We start from the raw sequence: 19,080 nt of genomic DNA on the forward strand, positions 1-19,080 counted from the left end.
CAATTGGCACAACAGATCACGGGTGTCCTGTATGTAGGACGGAAGGTTGTGTACCAAGGGTTGGAGAAAGGAATCAATGTACTCGGAGATGTGTTCCGTAGGTGAGCCAATTCCTGAGATGATGGGTCTGCCAGGAGGAAAACCCCCTGGTTTGTGGACTTTTGGTAAGATGTATATACAAGGAGCCCGGGGCGCCTCGATGTACAAAAATCTGTGTTCTAAATCAGTCAGGAGACACTGATTTTTCCAAAATGCCAATTTCTTTCTGATCATGTTGGTAATATTAGGGAGAGGATTACTCGGTAGTGGAGAGTAGGCCTGGGTGTCATTAAGTTGTCTGTCTATTTCTGCAACATAGTCACTCCTGTTCATGACAACAACATTGCCCCCTTTGTCAGCCTCCCTGATGACTATATCCGGACACATGGAGAGTTTATGTAGCGCACGGAGTTCATCAGAGTTGAGATTATTGGAAGGTCTGTGGGTGCTTATGCGCTTTTTGTCCTCTAAGTTGTAGAGTTCCGTACTGACGGCTTGGTAGAAGACGTCAATGTGATTGTCTGGAGGTAACGTAGGGACAAACATGGAGTTAGGTTTGAGCCCACTGTTGACATCTAAGTTGGGTGTAATATTGAGTTCAGCCAAAAGCTCATCAAAACTGGGTGGTGGTGAAGACGTGTTATCTAGAGAGAGAACCGTGTGGATATCCTGAAGGTCCCCAATGGTTTGATTGCAAGTGGGTAGTGTCGTATGAGCAGTTTTGTAGGTGTCAGGTTTGTTGTGGAAGAATTTTTTCAGTTTGAGGTTACGTATGAATTTAAAGAGATCTACGTGTATGTTAGTGTAGTCAGGTTTAGAAGAAGGACAGAAGCCCAGACCCTTTTTTAAGACATTTATTTCATGCATGGAAAGTTCTAGACTGGAAAGATTCATAACCTGAACTGTTTCTTCCAAAATATTGGGGGTAAGTTGCAAGGTGGGATCACTCATGGTCTCTGAGTTTTCGTGGTGGAACGCGTTGTCATACCCTCCCTGGTGTTTGTTGTGGTGTTTCCTGCCCCCCCTGCGGGTGGGTCTATGTTTGTGCCTGATCTGATGTAATTCTGTCGAAGTCCCTTCCTGTATCGGCCAAGCTCCTCTAAAAAAGAATTTGACTGTTGGGTTGTGTTCTGTGGGGTCAAATTGGTAGAGGACCCTTCCCTAGGTGGGTCTGAGCAATCACTGGATATATTAGAAATGTCTGATAGGCTACCCGCAATAGACACAGCAGGCTTATAGGTATTGGTGGGTCTAGTGCTAGCATCCTTGTTAACCTGATCGAATTTACGTGCAAAAGTGTAGATCCTGCCATTGTTGTAATCATTGTCATCTCTGACAAGTTTTCGCATTTTCTTATCTTTTATGTATAGCTGGTAAACAGTGAGTATCTCACTCATAATAGTGTAGTTCTTGTCAGTTGCTTCAGGGAGGTTGAGATTTTTAATTTCCTCCTCCAGGGATGTGATGTCTAGAAGTAGTTTGGTACGCTTCCTGTCCGAATGTTTAATTAGTATGTTAATCATACTGAAAGAGGTGGAGGAGATAAGGTGTTCCCATTCCCCAAGTAAGTCAGGGTCAAGATCTTCAAAAGTTGGGACTATAATCACTCTTAGGCCTCTGGGTACTTGTTTTAATTCCAGATAACGTTTAAGGGTGGTAATGTCCCACCAACGGGCTAGTTCCTGTTTTTTTAGCCTCTCTAGTTTGATGAATTTCTGTCTGAGTCCTTCTGTGGAAGGTGTGGGATCTGTGGCGCGGGGAGCTAGGGTTTTTTTGGAAAAAAGCTCTGCAGCCAGGGTGTCCCGGTTATCGTCAAAGGAAGCCATGTTGAGTAACCGAGAGAAAGGGTGTCCCTTTCGATCAAAAGAAACACAGATAATACAGTTTAGATAGTACGTGTGGCTAGAGTGCGGCTCACCCTGTTCAGAAAGAACATAACAAGGAGAAGAGAAATAAGGGCAGTAAGGGTGAGAGGCGCCGCACTTCTAGGCAGTAAACAGATAGTTTAGATAAATTGAATATGAGTAAAGTCCGGTGCAAATCGGCCAGGTGCCTTACTGCCCGGTAGGCACCAATTGGGTACTAGGAGTACCCTAGAACGAAAATGGGACAAAACGGCCACAGCACACAGAGAGTAATGTCCAACAATGAAACAAGCAAAGATATTGCTGGTGTGGTACTGTAGGTTCGGAGAAGAATTGTGTTGAAATGAGTCTCAAATCCGGTTTGTAGATGGTGTCTTTATTTGTAGATGCTTAGAAAGCATTAGATCATCGTGGAGATACAGCCAACACGTGTTTCGTCACACAGGTGACTTTATCAAGGCTGTAATACAGTAATGACAACAAGTATTGGATACATATCTGTGTATTGTACTCCAGTGTAAAAACCAGAGAACGTAACTATTAGGTGCGAGTTTGTGTAGGTGAGCAATAGAAAAACATGGCTATAAAGGTGAGTAGTGACGGGAACCCAATTAGGCAACATGAAAATACTAGGTAAAACCCCGTGGTAATGTGAAAAATGTCTAAAAGACATAAGTGTTTAGAAAGTTAAAATTGTAGGCACTATGTAGTGATGTGAGCACGCAATAGGTATGCAAAGTGGGAGAATATTGCAAGAATAAGAGAAAGCAGGGAGATAAAGAAAGTATAGACAACACAAAAGGGGGGAGATACGGCTAGGTGCATGAAAAAGCTAGAAGGAGTACTGAGGTAGGTGTGTCCCGAAGGGCATAGTTGAAGGGTAAAGTAATTACCTGGGGCCGTTGGTTTTTGAGTAGGTAAGTGGTGGCGTATAGTGGCGAAGTATCTCTGTACTTAATAAATTGGGCTGTAAAAAAGTGAATGTGATGAGACAAAGAGAGAAAAAGTAATGGAATAGACGGAGGGGATAGGTAATAGTGTGTAACAGGACAGTTGGACAAAAGCGTAGAGAAAGAAAAAAGAAAAGAAAATAATGGAAAGTAAAACTAAGCAAGTCCGGAGGAGAAATTGGTGGGAAAAGTTAGATAGGAGAGAAAAGAAAAGCTATATAAATAGATATGACATTAAAATGGTTAATGAGAACATACCTGAGTTGGATGGTACAGAACTGTAATTAGAATGGCTGCGCCAAGCAGCTACAGGTGCGTAGGTAAGAAGCTTGTTTGGTAATGAAGATTGGGGAGGCCCTGATAAGCCTGAAAAGTAACCTAAAGTTTTAGCAGGGAAGAAAAAGTAGAGTATATTGAAAGGGCAGGATGAATGGCACCGGAAGACTAGAAATGGAGATAACTATAAAAGAGAAGGTAATGGGGAAAGCGGAGTGTTAACGTAAGCGTAAAACGAATATGGAGTAAAGGCCTTGTAAAGCCGGCATGTATAAAAGGTACAAAGCGAATGCTCAAACGGTTAAATAAAGGTAATTAAGTTGAGGGAAAAGTGCGCCAAAGGTTAACTTGCGACTAGTTTGAGTTAAACCGAGTTGGGGCGCGCTGTGATACTATGCTGGGCATGTGGCCCCAAATTAGATACACCAAGTTTAGAAAAATAGAGAAAGTCCGAATCATGGTAGGCGGCAGTTGAGGGATCAGAAATTGAGTAGTGGTCATGAAACCGAACGTACGAGATGGTAATTGCGGTGTGAAAACCGCTGTGTACACACTTACAGAGGCGAGTAATGATTTGGAAAAGTCATAATAATAATAGATGGATTGCTGGCGGTGAGGCTAACGCAGCGAGATAAGTAGTGGGGCGAGTTGAAAACTTACCAGTAAGAAGCGAAGCGGTGAGCAGTCCAGTACTCGTACGAACGTGTATTGTTCTGCGAGAAGAGTAGCCGCCTGGTTAAGTAGAGGGTGGCCGTGTAGTGGATATAAAAGAGGGACTAGTCTAAAAGGCTAAGACGACGACCAACGTGGGTGTAGCAGGGCTATGAAGGTTAAGACGGCGGCCATCTTGAGTGGGACTCCGAGATGACGTGCAATAATGATAGTGGGAAAAAGCAAAGGCAGTAAAGTAATAAGTAAGGATGCCACAAAGACTAAGTTGGTGCTAGGTACCGAGAGAGTGCCTAGATGGCCAGTAGGAAAGGTGGAATCAAGACTTATGGAACGTGATAACGTAAGGGTGTCTACAGATATTGCAAGGCAGGGACAACAGGAGGCGTAAGAAGAGATGTGTATGAGCCATTAGCATGTGTTACATTGAGAGGATACAACAAACAACGTAATACATATGGGTGCACTGTACCATCGTGATGGCAAGTAAAACATATACAGGTGAAGACCGTGACGTGCAGTAAAAGGAGCAACAGTTGACACATTTGTAAATGAACATAAGCGCATTGATGGGATAAACAGTAGTTCACAGTATTAGTAGAATTAGGCAACATTGGGTTAGGTACAAACGTTAATAAATTAGTATACAGGTAAACGTGCATTACTGGGATAAACAATGGTTAACAGTCTTATTGAGGTTAGAAAATATTCGTATGTACAATGTTGCAGACAAGGGGAATGGCGACTTATGCGAGAAAGAAGTGAAGTTCACGGTCCGTGTTCAGGCCTAGTTCTACTGCGCGCAGTTTAATGATCCATTTGGATTCACATCTACGTAGATCTCTGGTTCTGTCTCCCCATCTCGGTGAATTAGGGACCTGAGTGATGCCATGGAATTTAAGGCTCAGGAGATCCTGTTCCCCATGTGAGGTGTTGAAATGGACAGCCATAGGATAGTTGGTGTTAGCGTTTCTGATGGCCCTGACATGTTCCTGAATGCGTTCCTTAAGAATTATATATTGTCAGGGTACAGTTACCATGGCATCAGCCGGGGTGGGGCTAAAGTATATAAAAATGTCGTTGATCATCATAATGCGGGTGGACTGAGTGCATTATAAGTGCACAAAAGAGTAGCTGAGGCAAATGTGACAATTGGTTCATTCTTAAGAATATTATGCTAGTAGTATTAGTGAACACTTAATAGAATTGAAAGACTTCCTCAGAGGGGTAAGGAGTTTATGGTTCTCTTCAAAGAATATTATTGCTGACATTGTGTGCCCATTACACCAGAAAAATTGGTCAAAACTGAGTAGACTATATTAAGTCTATTTTTTTATGGGTGACACAAAAGCTGCTACCTGCATCTGTAATTTGCAGAATGTAGCACATGTGGAAAGAGGAAATAATGAGATGAAATAAAGATATTTCTCCTCGTTGCACCATGGTTATGGTGGGATACCATTTTGGCACAATGCTAGGTTTACTGAGTTCAGTAAATTTAGGATTATGTCCAAGTCCACGGTAGGTGGCACATGAAAACCCACTGTCCATCCATGGAACACTTACCACTATGTAATGCAATACAGTGCAGGCTACCGCATTGCATTCCGTTTCTCTATAAAGTTACACAATGCAGCACATGTAGCCCCTTCAGTAGCTTTATAAGCTTTACTGAAGTCTTTCTGTGTCCTTGCACTGCATAACCTCGCACTGCCTTATACAGTGCAAGGACAATGCAAAGACTTAGTAAATCACGGGCCTACGTTTTCATTATCATAAAAGAAATCCAAACTGATATAATTTTATTAACAATAGATAAGTAATTGTATTTATAGACTAAATAAAACAATGTTGTCTAAAAGAATTGATAAAACATTAAGAATAAAAACATCATATAAATAAAGGATGCAAGGTACCAAATTTGTATCAACAGGTTTGCATGGTGTACACAACACTTAAGGGTGTAGCGCAGTTGCATAATGACTGGTAACATCAGCAACATTTAATCCATTTGTGCCAATTGACATTGTGGAGATCAATCAATGCTGCTGATTTAGGTTGGTCAGGTGATTCACAGGAATTGAGTACTTCATTGGTTGGAAAGTAGAGAGAAAGCATCCAGGACCTGCTCCCTCCAAGGAGGGTGTATTTATCCTATTGCTGTATCACTTGCAGTTGAATGATTGTTTGAAAAGGAATGATATTTGGTATTTATTGAAACATTGATTTGTAAGCAACCTAAAGGAGGGTTCTAATCTGTTCCACACCATGGCTCCCATCATGTTTAGCATTCTTCCTTCATGCTTTTTTCTTTTGAACCTCCTTGTATTGACAGAGTAGCAATGTTTGAAGAATTAGTTGAATGTGTGGACCTATGGTGTTTTTGTACACGACCCCAAAGAGAATTACATATTGTGTGAAACCCATAAATTATGTTTCTTTTTCTTCTGGGAACAACTGTTGTGATCTCAAGGCTGGGATCATGTGTTTACACTTCCACTTTTTGTATAGTCTATTTCAATTTTGTTTGTCTGTGACCTAGAAACTTAGACCTTGATTTAGAGTTTGGCGGACAGATCCTGTGTGACAAATGTTACAGATATACCTTCTGCCTTAATACAAGTGCTGTAGGATATAATGCACTTGGAAGGAGGTCGACGTGTCCAGTGTCCAACCTCATGCTGCGGCTGTGCACAGCAGGGGGTTGGGTGCCAGCGGGGATTCTTAGCAGGGTCTGACCGCAACCCTCGCCACATATAGCACAGTTGGGGAAGGGGTGGTTGAGCACCAGCAGGGGGTTCGGCGCAGAGCCTGGACTGCAGGACAGGGCTTGTGCCCAGCCCCGCACTGCCAAAGGCCATGCTCTGCAGGGTGTTGGGCGCTAGTGGGGGAGTTGGGCGCAGAACTTGGAGTGCAGGCCCTATCTCACTTTCGGACATGTTCAGCAGGGTGTTGGGCGCGAGGCCTGGTCTGCGATCAAAACCTCGCTTTGCATGGAACAGTGGGGGGATTGAGCGCCAGCTGGGCTGGTGGTCGCAGAGCCTACACTGCAGGCCAGGCCCTGTGCCGACACCACCCCGCATTCGCCCATGTGCACTGTTGGGAAGGGCACCAGTCTAACCACTGTAAATCACTCAGAGTAGCATTCCAACCCATTGTTCTTTTACCCACATGCCAGATCAGTCTTGACCTTGCTCCTGTGGGAACAGTTATACATGCAGCCCGAGCCTGGTTTTACCAATAGTGGGGCTCTTCAGTCAGATGTGGCTTGGTTCCAGTGGTACAGTAAGCAAGGGAACAGTGTCTAGGCTTACACTTGGCCATTTAGGGTGTTACATCAAACACACAAAAGGGGATGGGAGGATGCTCGCAGTAAATCTAACCACTGGCAATCGCTCTAGGTAGCATTCCAATCAATAGTTTTTTGCCCACCATGCCGCCTTAGACTAGACCCAGTCATATGCAGATCAGTCTTGACTGTTCCTGTGGTTAGGCTTATTGCAAGCATCCCCCTGTCACATTTTGTGTGCTTGATACAATATCTTAGTAGCATGATCATTTTTTGCTTGATATTCTTATATACTGCTGTCCTGACCCATTTACATTACCTCTATTTTCAGTCTCCGTCACTCAGTTATGAGCATGGTACATACACTCTCGGGTATTCTTCTGATTTCCAAATCCCCATTTGTGGAAGGATGGGTGTTTTATGTGCATACATAGAGAACTCTAGATAATGTGTTTAAAGAGAGAACCAGAGTGTAGGTGAAAATATTGAACAAATATCTGAACAGGAAAGATCCTTATGTAATGCCTCAGGTGGTGCTTGAGGTCTCAAAGATTGCTAACCCGATGAAGATTGGTGCACTGAAGTTCACAAGAAAGGATCTAACCCATTCCTTGACTGTTCCAGATATCCCAACCATTCAGGGCAGCAGGGCTGGTTCTATATTATGGTCACTGGAGGCTGATGGCTCATGGTTCTGCCACAGTTAGTCAGAGGAGGGTGCCAGATTATAACAAAAGACCTCATTAAAAAGTTTATTGTTAGGTAGAAGGGAGAATCTAAACGTCAAAATACCATATTGCTCAGGACTCCAAAGTCTCATACACCAGAGCTGAATAGCGCGTTTCCCTAAGGATTCAGGGTACACTGTTTCTTAGCTGTCTCATAGATCAAGTCTTATTAATATTCAAATGTGGTTGTCATTCAAGGCAGGTGGGCAGTTCTTTGACGCAAACCAGCTTTAAACTCCTGATATAATTTATGAAGCGCATGGATGTCCCTGTAAACACACTAAAATATGAGGTAAATGGTTAGGCCAAATAGTTTGATGGTGTGCTCAGCTCGTGTCCCATTGCTGATATCACTCTACTGCTCTGTGTACATATGGTCTGTGCCTGAAAACACACATCACTGCCAGTCAACCAACAACATTGTGTTTCTTGTGTGTATTGCTGTGCCTTATACTGTCCATTTAAAAAAAAAAAAGTGTTTAGCAAAAACACTTCTGATATAAAGTTATTAAAACATTGCATTCTACTATAAAATTGGGACAACCCTTGGCAAGAATATCTGTGAAAGACATACTCGTTAGATTCCCTCTCCTCATAAACCATCCTTTCTATTCCTTTTTCCTGGTCTTCCCAGAGAGGAAAAACTTACTTAAGGAGGTAACATAATCATCCTCCTGGGCTGCTCCACATATTCATGGGTGGATTGGTCATGCAACCCAGTGGTTTTTGAATTGTTATGGCCTGAAGACTAACTTCATCTTGTTGGAGGTGCAATGAGGGCCATGGGAAAAGGCCACTACAAAGGGTCTTCTAAGACGTGTTCTGCTGGCTGGAGGCCTCAGGAAGACTCCTGCATAGGGATCCCCATTGAGAAAAAACACAACTAATGTCTTCTGCTTCCTAGAGAACAGAAAGAGAGAAGTAAGCATGTGCTCTGAAAGTGCAACATGGGTTAAGTGAAAACAGAAAATTTCAAAATGGGAACTATGTAAACAATGCCAAGTATTTTAAAGGTTTCAGTTTTCTGAGATGCTGCCAAAATAGTACCAAACAAAGGAGTAAATCTAGTGGCATTAGCAAAAAGAAGCAAAGGCAAAGTCAATAGGTTTTGCGTATGCAAAAGCTTTTGGCTTTGTCAATGTCTTTTAGCCTTGTTATCCAGCAGAGTGGATTGAAATAGAGTAGATTGGAGTGGAGTGGCATGGTGGAAAGTGGAGTGGAGTGGCATAGAAAGAAGTGGAGTAGATAGGCATGGTGTAAAGTAGAAAGAAGTAGATTGCAATGATGTAAAGTGGCGTGGAGTAGAATGGCATGAAGTGGCATAGAGCAAAGTGGTGTAACATGAAGTGGCATAGAGTGAAGTGGCATGCAGTGGTGTAGAGTGGAGTGGCATAGAGTGGTGTACAGTGGAGTGGTGTATAGTACAGTGCACCGGCATAGAGTAGAGTGGCATAGGATGCAGTGACATAGGGTGTAGTGAGGTAGCCTGGAGTGGAGCGCCATCGAGTGGCATAGAGTTGAGCGGAGAAGAGTAGAGTGGAGTAGCATTGTATAAAGTGGTGTGGAGTAGAGTGGAGTGGAGTAGAGTGGCATAGAATGGTGTAAAGTGGAGAAGAGTAGCTTGGATTGGCATAGAGCAGAGTGGCGTAGAGCAGAGTGGCGTAGAGCAGAGTGGCGTAGAGTAGAGTGGCATAGAGTTAAATGGTGTGAAGTGAAGTGGCACAGAGTAGAGTGGGGTTGTGTGGAGTGGGGAGGGGTAAAGTGACGTAAAGTGGCACTGTATGGAGTGCCATAGAGTGGTGTAAAGTGACAGTCAGTGTAGTGAACTGGCTTAGAGTAGAGTGCACAGCCATAGAGTGGAGTACTGCACAGTACAGTGGAGTGGTGTACAGTAAGGTAGACTGGCATAAAATGCATTGGCGAGAGTGCAGTGGTGCAGAATAGAATGTAGTGGCTTAGAGTGTAGTGGCGTAGACTGCACTGGTGTAGAACATATTGGCGTAGAGTTGAGTAGCATAGATTACAGTGGCGTAGAGTATAGTGGTGCATAGTAGAGTGGTGTAGAATGCATGGCACAGGATAAAGTGGTATAGAGTAGAAGGTACAGGCATAGAGGACAGTGGAGAGTGCAGTGGTGGAGAGTGCAGTGGCGTAGAGTGCAGTGGCTCATATTAGAAGAGAATGGCGCAGAGTGCAGTAGTGTAAAGTTCAGTGGTGTAGAGTAAAATTTGCATAGAGTGCAGTGGCATGGAGTAGAGTAGACTGGCGTATAGTGCAGTGGCATAGTGCAGAGTGGTGCAGAGTAGAGTGGCATAGAGTGCAGTAGTTCAGAGTGGAGTACAGTGAAGTAAACTACAGTGGCTTAGGGTGCAGTGGAGTAGAATGGCGTAAAGTACAGTGGTGTAGAATGCAGTGGTGCACGGTAGAGTAGCATAGATTACAGTGGCGTAGAGTATAGTGATGCATAGTAAAGTGGCGTAGAAGGCATGGCACAGGATAAAGTGGTATAGAGTAGAAAATAGTGGCATAGAGAGCAGTGGAGTAGAGTGGTTTAGAGTGCAGTGGTTGAGAGAGCAGTGGCGTAGAGTAGAGTGCTGCAGAGTATAGTGCAATTGCATTCAGTAGAGTGGCATAGACTGCAGTAGCGCAGAGTACAGTGGCGTAGAGTGCAGTGGCTCATATTAGAAGAGAACGGTGCAGTAGTGTAAAGTACAGTGGTGTAGAGTAAAATTTGCATAGAGTGCAGTGGCATGGAGTATAGCAGAGTGGCGTATAATGCGTGCGTAGTGTAGAGTAGTGAAGAGTAGAGTGGCATAGAGTGCAGTGGTTCAGAGTGGAGTACAGAGGCTTAGAGTGCAGTGGAGTACAGTGGCGTAAAGTACAGTGGCGAAGAGTGCAGTGGCATAGAGTACAAACGGGAATGAAGGAATGAGAGCAAAGCTAAAGCTATCAAATAATAAGCTGCGGGCAGACTGAAAGCCCACTGTATCCAAACAAAATGTCTCACAGGCACAGCGCAAGTGCTGGCTAGACGAAACCTGAGAACACCAGGGGCAAAGATCATGATGGGAGGATAACTCCATTCTCATTCTTCACAATGACATTCGCCATTGCAGTGCAAACCAGCAAACCACATAATTACATTACATTGCAATATACAGGGAGTGCAGAATTATTAGGCAAATGAGTATTTTGACCACATCATCCTCTTTATGCATGTTGTCTTACTCCAAGCTGTATAGGCTCGAAAGCCTACTACCAATTAAGCATATTAGGTGATGTGCATCTCTGTAATGAGAAGGGGTGTGGTCTAATGACATCAACACCCTATATCAGGTGTGCATAATTATTAGACACCTTCCTTTCCTTTGGCAAAATGGGTCAAAAGAAGAACTTGACAGGCTCAGAAAAGTCAAAAATAGTGAGATATCTTGCAGAGGGATGCAGCACTCTTAAAATTGCAAAGCTTCTGAAGCGTGATCATCGAACAATCAAGCGTTTCATTCAAAATAGTCAACAGGGTCGCAAGAAGCGTGTGGAAAAACCAAGGCGCAAAATAACTGCCCATGAACTGAGAAAAGTCAAGCGTGCAGCTGCCACGATGCCACTTGCCACCAGTTTGGCCATATTTCAGAGCCGCAACATCACTGGAGTGCCCAAAAGCACAAGGTGTGCAATACTCAGAGACATGGCCAAGGTAAGAAAGGCTGAAAGACGACCACCACTGAACAAGACACACAAGCTGAAACGTCAAGACTGGGCCAAGAAATATCTCAAGACTGATTTTTCTAAGGTTTTATGGACTGATGAAATGAGAGTGAGTCTTGATGGGCCAGATGGATGGGCCCGTGGCTGGATTGGTAAAGGGCAGAGAGCTCCAGTCCGACTCAGACGCCAGCAAGGTGGAGGTGGAGTACTGGTTTGGGCTGGTATCATCAAAGATGAGCTTGTGGGGCCTTTTCGGGTTGAGGATGGAGTCAAGCTCAACTCCCAGTCCTACTGCCAGTTCCTGGAAGACACCTTCTTCAAGCAGTGGTACAGGAAGAAGTCTGCATTCTTCAAGAAAAACATGATTTTCATGCAGGACAATGCTCCATCACACGCGTCCAAGTACTCCACAGCGTGGCTGGCAAGAAAGGGTATAAAAGAAGGAAATCTAATGACATGGCCTCCTTGTTCACCTGATCTGAACCCCATTGAGAACCTGTGGTCCATCATCAAATGTGAGATTTACAAGGAGGGAAAACAGTACACCTCTCTGAACAGTGTCTGGGAGGCTGTGGTTGCTGCTGCACGCAATGTTGATGGTGAACAGATCAAAACACTGACAGAATCCATGGATGGCAGGCTTTTGAGTGTCCTTGCAAAGAAAGGTGGCTATATTGGTCACTGATTTGTTTTTGTTTTGTTTTTGAATGTCAGAAATGTATATTTGTGAATGTTGAGATGTTATATTGGTTTCACTGGTAATAATAAATAATTGAAATGGGTATATATTTTTTTTTGTTGAGTTGCCTAATAATTATGCACAGTAATAGTCACCTGCACACACAGATATCCCCCTAACATAGCTAAAACTAAAAACAAACTAAAAACTACTTCCAAAAATATTCAGCTTTGATATTAATGAGTTTTTTGGGTTCATTGAGAACATGGTTGTTGTTCAATAATAAAATTAATCCTCAAAAATACAACTTGCCTAATAATTCTGCACTCCCTGTATGTATATGTGTGCGTGTGTGTGTGTGTGTGTGTGTGTGTGTGTGTATATATATATATATATATATATATTCACTTAAAAAAACAAAAGGTTATTTACATGCAGAGTTTTTCCGTAAAATGTTTTACTTCAAATATTATATTGATATTATCAATGAGTTATAAAATATTTCATGTGTTCCCTAATATGTGGGGTAATTAGCAGTGCATGGCAAGGGCGCGAGTTATGGTTACTTGAGATAACTTTTTGTCGTTTAAAATGTAAGCCTAACTATAACATCCCTGTAATTTTTGTTTTTTAAGTGAATTGCTTTGTTTTTTTTTATTCTATTCCCTAACTATAACATCCCTGTAACCTTTGTTTTTTCGGCGAATTTCTATGTTTTTTTTTATGTGTAGTAATTTTCATTACTATACGTTAATCTAACCACCGCAGTGCATGGCTTTCAGACCCCCCTGATTATTTAATTATAGCCCCAGGTAGGTAGCAGTCCCTTGGGCAGCGGGGGGGGTGCATGGCCACCCCGCATTATATTTCAGTAAAGCCCCAGGGCGGTGGTGGTCAATGGGGCAGTTATAAGCCCTGGAGGGGGCCCTGTGTGCCCCCCTCCTTATTTTGTTTTTATATCCCCAGGGACCTGGCCCATCCAGGGCTTTAAAAAACAAGTGCGGAAGACAGTGCTTTTTAAAACAATTTTATCACAAATTTGCGGTGATGCTGCAAATTTGTGGCAACAATTTTAAAGAAAGTGCTTTTCCTGTCCTGGCGGGGTCCCTCTGGGACCCCAATACCAGAGCTGAAGGGTTAGGGTGACTCTACCTCTGCCCCTTTTCCTTTTTTTTGCATTTTTTGATGGGACTCAGCTGAAGCAGAGTCCCAAGATAGCTTCAAACACTTCCTGGTTTGAAGTGTTGGCAGGTAGTCAGAGCTGTGCATTTGCCGTGTGCAAGCTTTTAATCTTCGCAAAGTCGTTGCAAACAGTTCGCATCTTCAGTTATACAAATTTGTTTTCCCTTTAATATCTCAAAAACTACTGAACGGATTTACGCCAAATAAGTGAAAACACAATCTGCGCACTGAAAGCTAGCTTTCTGCCAAATTTGCTGTTATTCTGCCCAGTAATTCGGGCTGTAGTCGTGCTCAAAGGTCTTCCGGGAATTGACATGGGAAATCCAACTTATTTGACCCCGCTTTTTCTTGGCCCCTGCTTGACTGATCAGCCCAAAACTTTCCATGTGTAACAAGAATCACCTGCTCACTTTTTTGGGAACATTTTGTGAAGATTCATCAAACGGTGCCAAAGATATAGAAGAGTAAAGAAATATGCACCAGTAGGTAATATATATATATATATATATATATATATATTCCACTATTTCTTTCTTTTGTGAAAGAATAACCGCACTCCAAAGTTGTGATGTTTTTTTGCCCGCCAGGAAACAAAAGCGCGCCACAATACGCCATAGTAAGGCAACAATGTATATATATAATAATAAAACAAAACAGTCCTCATTGTGGCGCACATTTAATACTGGTGCAGATGTGAGGAATGGACCTTTCCTCCAAAATATGTTCAAAACAAACAACTGACCGCAATTGCAACGCCGCACTCCAGGAGAGTTATTATACTTTTTTAATTGCAGTCATATGTATCATCAACCATCACCACCAACTTACTTTGTTACGAGCATTCAAAATGAATAAAACCGAGTCCTCGGTGTGGTGGTTCTGGTTCCAGTGTGGTGATTTTTGGGATGGATAATAAATAAATAAATATATATATATATATATATATATATATATATATATATATATATATATATATATATATATATCTATCGATGTTTAATCTCTCTCTCTCTCTCTATATATATATATATATATATATATATATATGTATATATATATAGATAGATAGATATATATATATGTATATATATATATATATATATATATATATAGATACATATATATATTACATTACTTCTTACTACTCCTGAAAACTACACATCACTAAACACTGAAATATCCTTACGCCCTCTCAAGACTACCCTTCCCTAAACAGAAAAGAAAACTTTACCACCCTTCAGAACTACCTGTCTCTGATCTCTAAGACTCCTTACTACCCCTTTAAACCACTCACCCCCTAGTCCTAAAAATCCTTACTACCCCTATGCATCAGCCATTCCTTAGCCCTAAAAACTCCCTGCAACCCCTATCCGCCACCCAGTCCTGAGACTTAAAAACTCCTTGCTACCCCTGTGCACCACTCATCAACGAGCCCCCAAAACAACTCTACCGCTATGGCCCTAAACCAATCCATACTATCCTTATATGCTTACCTATCCGTAACAACCCATTACTACCTTTATAGACTACCCCTCTTTTCTAGTGGTACATAAAACACATTCATGTCTAAACGCTAAACGTTGACACTGATCAAATATAAAGTTGACTCTAGGGTTGAGGAAGTTGTAGTACTTACGGTTCAGGATTTTTGTTGATTTTTGCAGTGAGCTGGTAACAAGCTTCTCCATGAGGTCTGCTTGCAAATAAAACGTGTGGCCCTCCGAGAGATGGCATTTGGAGAGACCATACTGAATTTGCCAGCAGTAGGGTCAGCAGCACTGGGATGGATTTTTGGGCGCCTAGTCCCAATTGTTTAATTACTCACTCGAGAGCACCAGAGACTGGTCCAATACTGTTCTGTGCCAATTTCCAAGCTGCCTCCTGCAGGAGAGGCCATTTTTCCCAGCAAACCCTTCTCTGACACTATTCTTATCATCCTTGCTTCACTGGCAACTTGATTTATGGCAGTGCCGCTTGTTCCTATAAATAGTGAGTTTTTCATTTTGAATATGTTAATACAAATAATGAGTCTGAGCCATGAAGATGCAAGTTTACCATTTTAGGTTTGGCAACAGCCAATACCCTTTGATTGTAGTACAAGATGTATACACTATTGTTACATAAATGGGCCTTCAGTATGCCCTCTTTATTTACTGGTCTGTTGTAGAGTCGCACAGAAGGGGCAATGGGTGAGCCAATGTCAGCCATTGCTTGTCTAACTGTGAATGACGACATGCTGCTCTTGCACAATGTGCCCACTCATGCATAAGTAGTTCCCTTCAGTGCCTGGGACTGCTGATGAAATGTGTGCTTTTACATTACAAAATATATTATGGTTTTTAGGCAATACTAATTTTACTTTGGCAATGGGCCAGTAGCTTCTCCAGTACTGGCACTTGGCCTTTCATGTGTAACATGTCTACATACAAATACTGTCCACAAACAAAATAAGCACTGGCAACGCCAAAAGGTCTGCAGCCAACACCTGAGCTATTGGCTGTACCAAAGCTTGTTCTCGTCTGGGATTTGAAAGTGCAGCTGTTGAAAAGAGCTGCTGCTAACAAAATACATAGAGTGGGCTTTGGTACGCCCCCTTTCAAACATTGGCTTTATTCAATGAGCATCTTTCAGCCACTATCTTGATTCTTAGTCAATCACCTCTTTGCTCAGCCCAGTGAAGTACTTATCTCACTCCTAATGTTATTAGCTGCTGGGGTGCATACTTCTGCCCCACATCAGAAATATAAGGAGTTAATGGTTGACCCCCGCACCTTCACCTCCCAGCTCTAAGCACACTTAACTCACTCTGCCATTTTATAATTCAAGGGAGCTCCAAGCATGCTATACTAAACAAGCATTGTCAAAGCCAACAGGTAGAGGAGTTTAATTTTTTACTGCATGCTGTTATTACATTATATTGAGGCATATGGAGAAATTCAAAGGAAGCAGACTGACAGGGTTACAGTTGTAAAGTAGTCCCTCGTGCAGTTCGATGCAAGCACTGGAGTGAAGTTAGAAGGATATACCCAAATAGCCAATGACATTAACAATGTTTTCTATATGTTTTTCTTTTGGCTTGTGTCAGTGATGGATAAGCACATTTGTTTTTACTGTTTACCAGTTAATCATTGAGTGCACAAATAATTTGTATGTACTGTGCATTGGAACATACCCTGTGCTAGTCTTGATCTACACCGCCATAATCAGTTTTAAGAGAATTTATATTTGCTCCATCGTGTTCTTTGTCTTACAAATAGTATCACTTGCCTGACTGTACATTTTGATGCGCTCAATTTAAGTAACAATTTCAAGCAGGATTTACTGCCCATAAAAATATTACATCACGATATCTGCAGCTCTACTCCAGAGCATCCAGTTTAATAAACATTTGTATTGTACCGGCGGGCTTTCTATCATATATTGCTTTATGAACGAGCTACCCGTCAAGGGATTGGTTATTTTACCTCGTCCCAATTCTACGCATATAGTAGACAAATGAATACAAGATTTGCGCCATTCCGGAAGTAGGCAAAACGCCGTTGAATTTGTCAAATGGGCAATGACAGCTTGGGGCTGACAATCATTTGTTAGGCCGCAAACCCCACCGGGCAAGTGACTCCGTTCCCTTCCCGGCCGTCCTCAGTGTCCTCTCCCTTTGTTACCTTTAAAGAAGAGGGGAAGCCAATTCGGATCAAAACCCGGCTGCAGTTTATTAATTCGTACATCATCAATGCAGACATGCAATCATACTGTAACATTTTTAATGCCAATGACAGGTTTCTGTGACGCTTCAGTTCTCTTGTGCTTGTTACGTCACTGATCGCCATTGATCTTGCGCAGCCTATTCTTACGCGGGGCCTCTTAGACGGCGTTGCAGGCTTCTCCTGCTACAAAATCGCAGTGGGCTTGCCCGGGCTGCAAGTGCCATGTCCGCCAGCTGCTAACCCCCTTGCTGGCCTGTTGCTGTTCCCTCTTCTCTGTCCTGAGGCATCCTTAGGACATCCCTTGCGCAGCTCCTGCCTTTAGGGCTATGGTGTTATCCCTCCGGCTGTGTCTTTCCACAGTGCCCAGTTCACAAGACTCACGGCTGCGATGCCTGTTTTCCTTTGGTGTGGGTGGGCGGGCTCCAATGGCGCAGTGGCGATTTCGACAAAGCAGGTTGGCACCAGTTGCGATTCCGTTTAAGCGCCACGAAGCCCATCTTCTTTGTGCCTGATTGGGCAATTTAAAGCACGCCGGGCAATCGGCATGTCTCCTTTTTGCGGACCTGTGCCCCCCTGTGGTCAGTAAGCTCGCCGCAGGCCCCAAAGGTCTCTGCGCGACTGGCCCGTGAACTTACTCTCGTATTTATGAAAACATCTTACGTTGACTTCTATGCTAATTGTCTGTTTTTAATGTTTTTCAATACTGATGCGCCTTTATTTAATTTTTCCCTTTCTTCTGGCAATTGTAGCTGAGGAAGTGGAAAGGCTGGCCGCGATGCGCTCTGATTCCTTAGTGCCAGGAACCCACACTCCGCCAATCAGAAGAAGAAGCAAGTTCGCCACGCTAGGGAGGATTTTCAAGCCCTGGAAATGGAGGAAGAAGAAAAGCGAAAAATTCAAACAGACATCTGCAGGTAAGGACGTTGTTTGTCTGAGGCATGCAGTGTCATAACTGGCACGTTTATTTGTCAACTAGCCTTACTAGACTGCTACGCCCCAGTGGTCAAACGATTGTTCAGCAAACAGCAAATGGTAGCATATTGTCAGTGTCCAGTCATGCTGAAATCTCATCATTTGACGATTCCCAAAATTCTGTAGGTCTACGAAATGTTGTGATACTTGTAAGATTTTTTTGCAGATCCCAGGCTACTATGGACTTATTATTACATGCTGTGTTTAACTCGATATCAGCTGCAGTATAATTATTTTGCTGGTTTGTTGCATTTTATTTAACCATTTAAGAGGTATTAAAGACAATGCCACTGTCCGATGTACATGATTACGATCAAAGGATTTTTTTTTTTTTAAATCTGTTTATGTAAAAATGTCCATAGTCCGTCATCTTGCTAATTCTCGCATAGGTTTGTAGTCATCATTTTAAACGCACAATTATTGCAAATAGCAAAAACAGAGGATGGCCAGTGATTCCCTCACTTGAAAACACCTGTCTAGATAAATAAAACTCTTATTATTGATTCTCTCCATGAGTGACATCATCAGTACCATTGGTGATTTTGACAGAAATGTCCAGGTAAAAATGTCTTGCTCTCTGTAAGCGCTCAACACAGACATTTTCAATGAATAGGGGAAACAAGTGGAATATGAGCACACAACATAAAACTTTCAGTCCCAGGTATGAATCATGTGGGCTGTTCTGTTTAATTATGATAAGATTGTACATTTTCAGCATATCAAGTAGCTTACGCGTCACACTCAGTTGCACGTGGTTAAACTTACTAACAAGACATACACTGATATTAATTCCTCGGTTACGTGTTCACTTAATGGTTGACTCATTGAACATAGTCACTCAGTCATTCAGTGTGTTACACTGCACCAAGTAATCTTTCACACTGCATGTCAGAGGTGGGAATTAGGTTTCCATCAACACCTTATCCAATTTCCAGTGCTTTTAGGTTTTGTGTGAGATACCATGTCAACCCAAATATGTCATCTTCCCGCTCCGACTTTAACTAAGGTTTTCTCTGTTG

General features: G+C 42.6%; 1 protein-coding gene across 9 annotated transcripts in view; it reads left to right on the forward strand.

Annotated features, from left to right (window-relative positions):
* Positions 1 to 19,080, forward strand: part of PHACTR1 (phosphatase and actin regulator 1) — a 1,185,412-nt gene that overhangs the window by 633,392 nt on the left and 532,940 nt on the right. For all 9 annotated transcript variants that reach the window (XM_069219732.1, XM_069219733.1, XM_069219729.1 and 6 more), the window contains one exon: positions 17,839 to 18,003. In XM_069219732.1, the coding sequence (XP_069075833.1) occupies positions 17,839 to 18,003 (165 nt within the window). The remainder of the gene's footprint in view (positions 1 to 17,838; positions 18,004 to 19,080) is intronic.

The sequence above is a fragment of the Pleurodeles waltl genome, chromosome 2_2 (genome assembly GCF_031143425.1).
Source record: "Pleurodeles waltl isolate 20211129_DDA chromosome 2_2, aPleWal1.hap1.20221129, whole genome shotgun sequence".
Classification (NCBI taxonomy): domain Eukaryota; kingdom Metazoa; phylum Chordata; class Amphibia; order Caudata; family Salamandridae; genus Pleurodeles; species Pleurodeles waltl.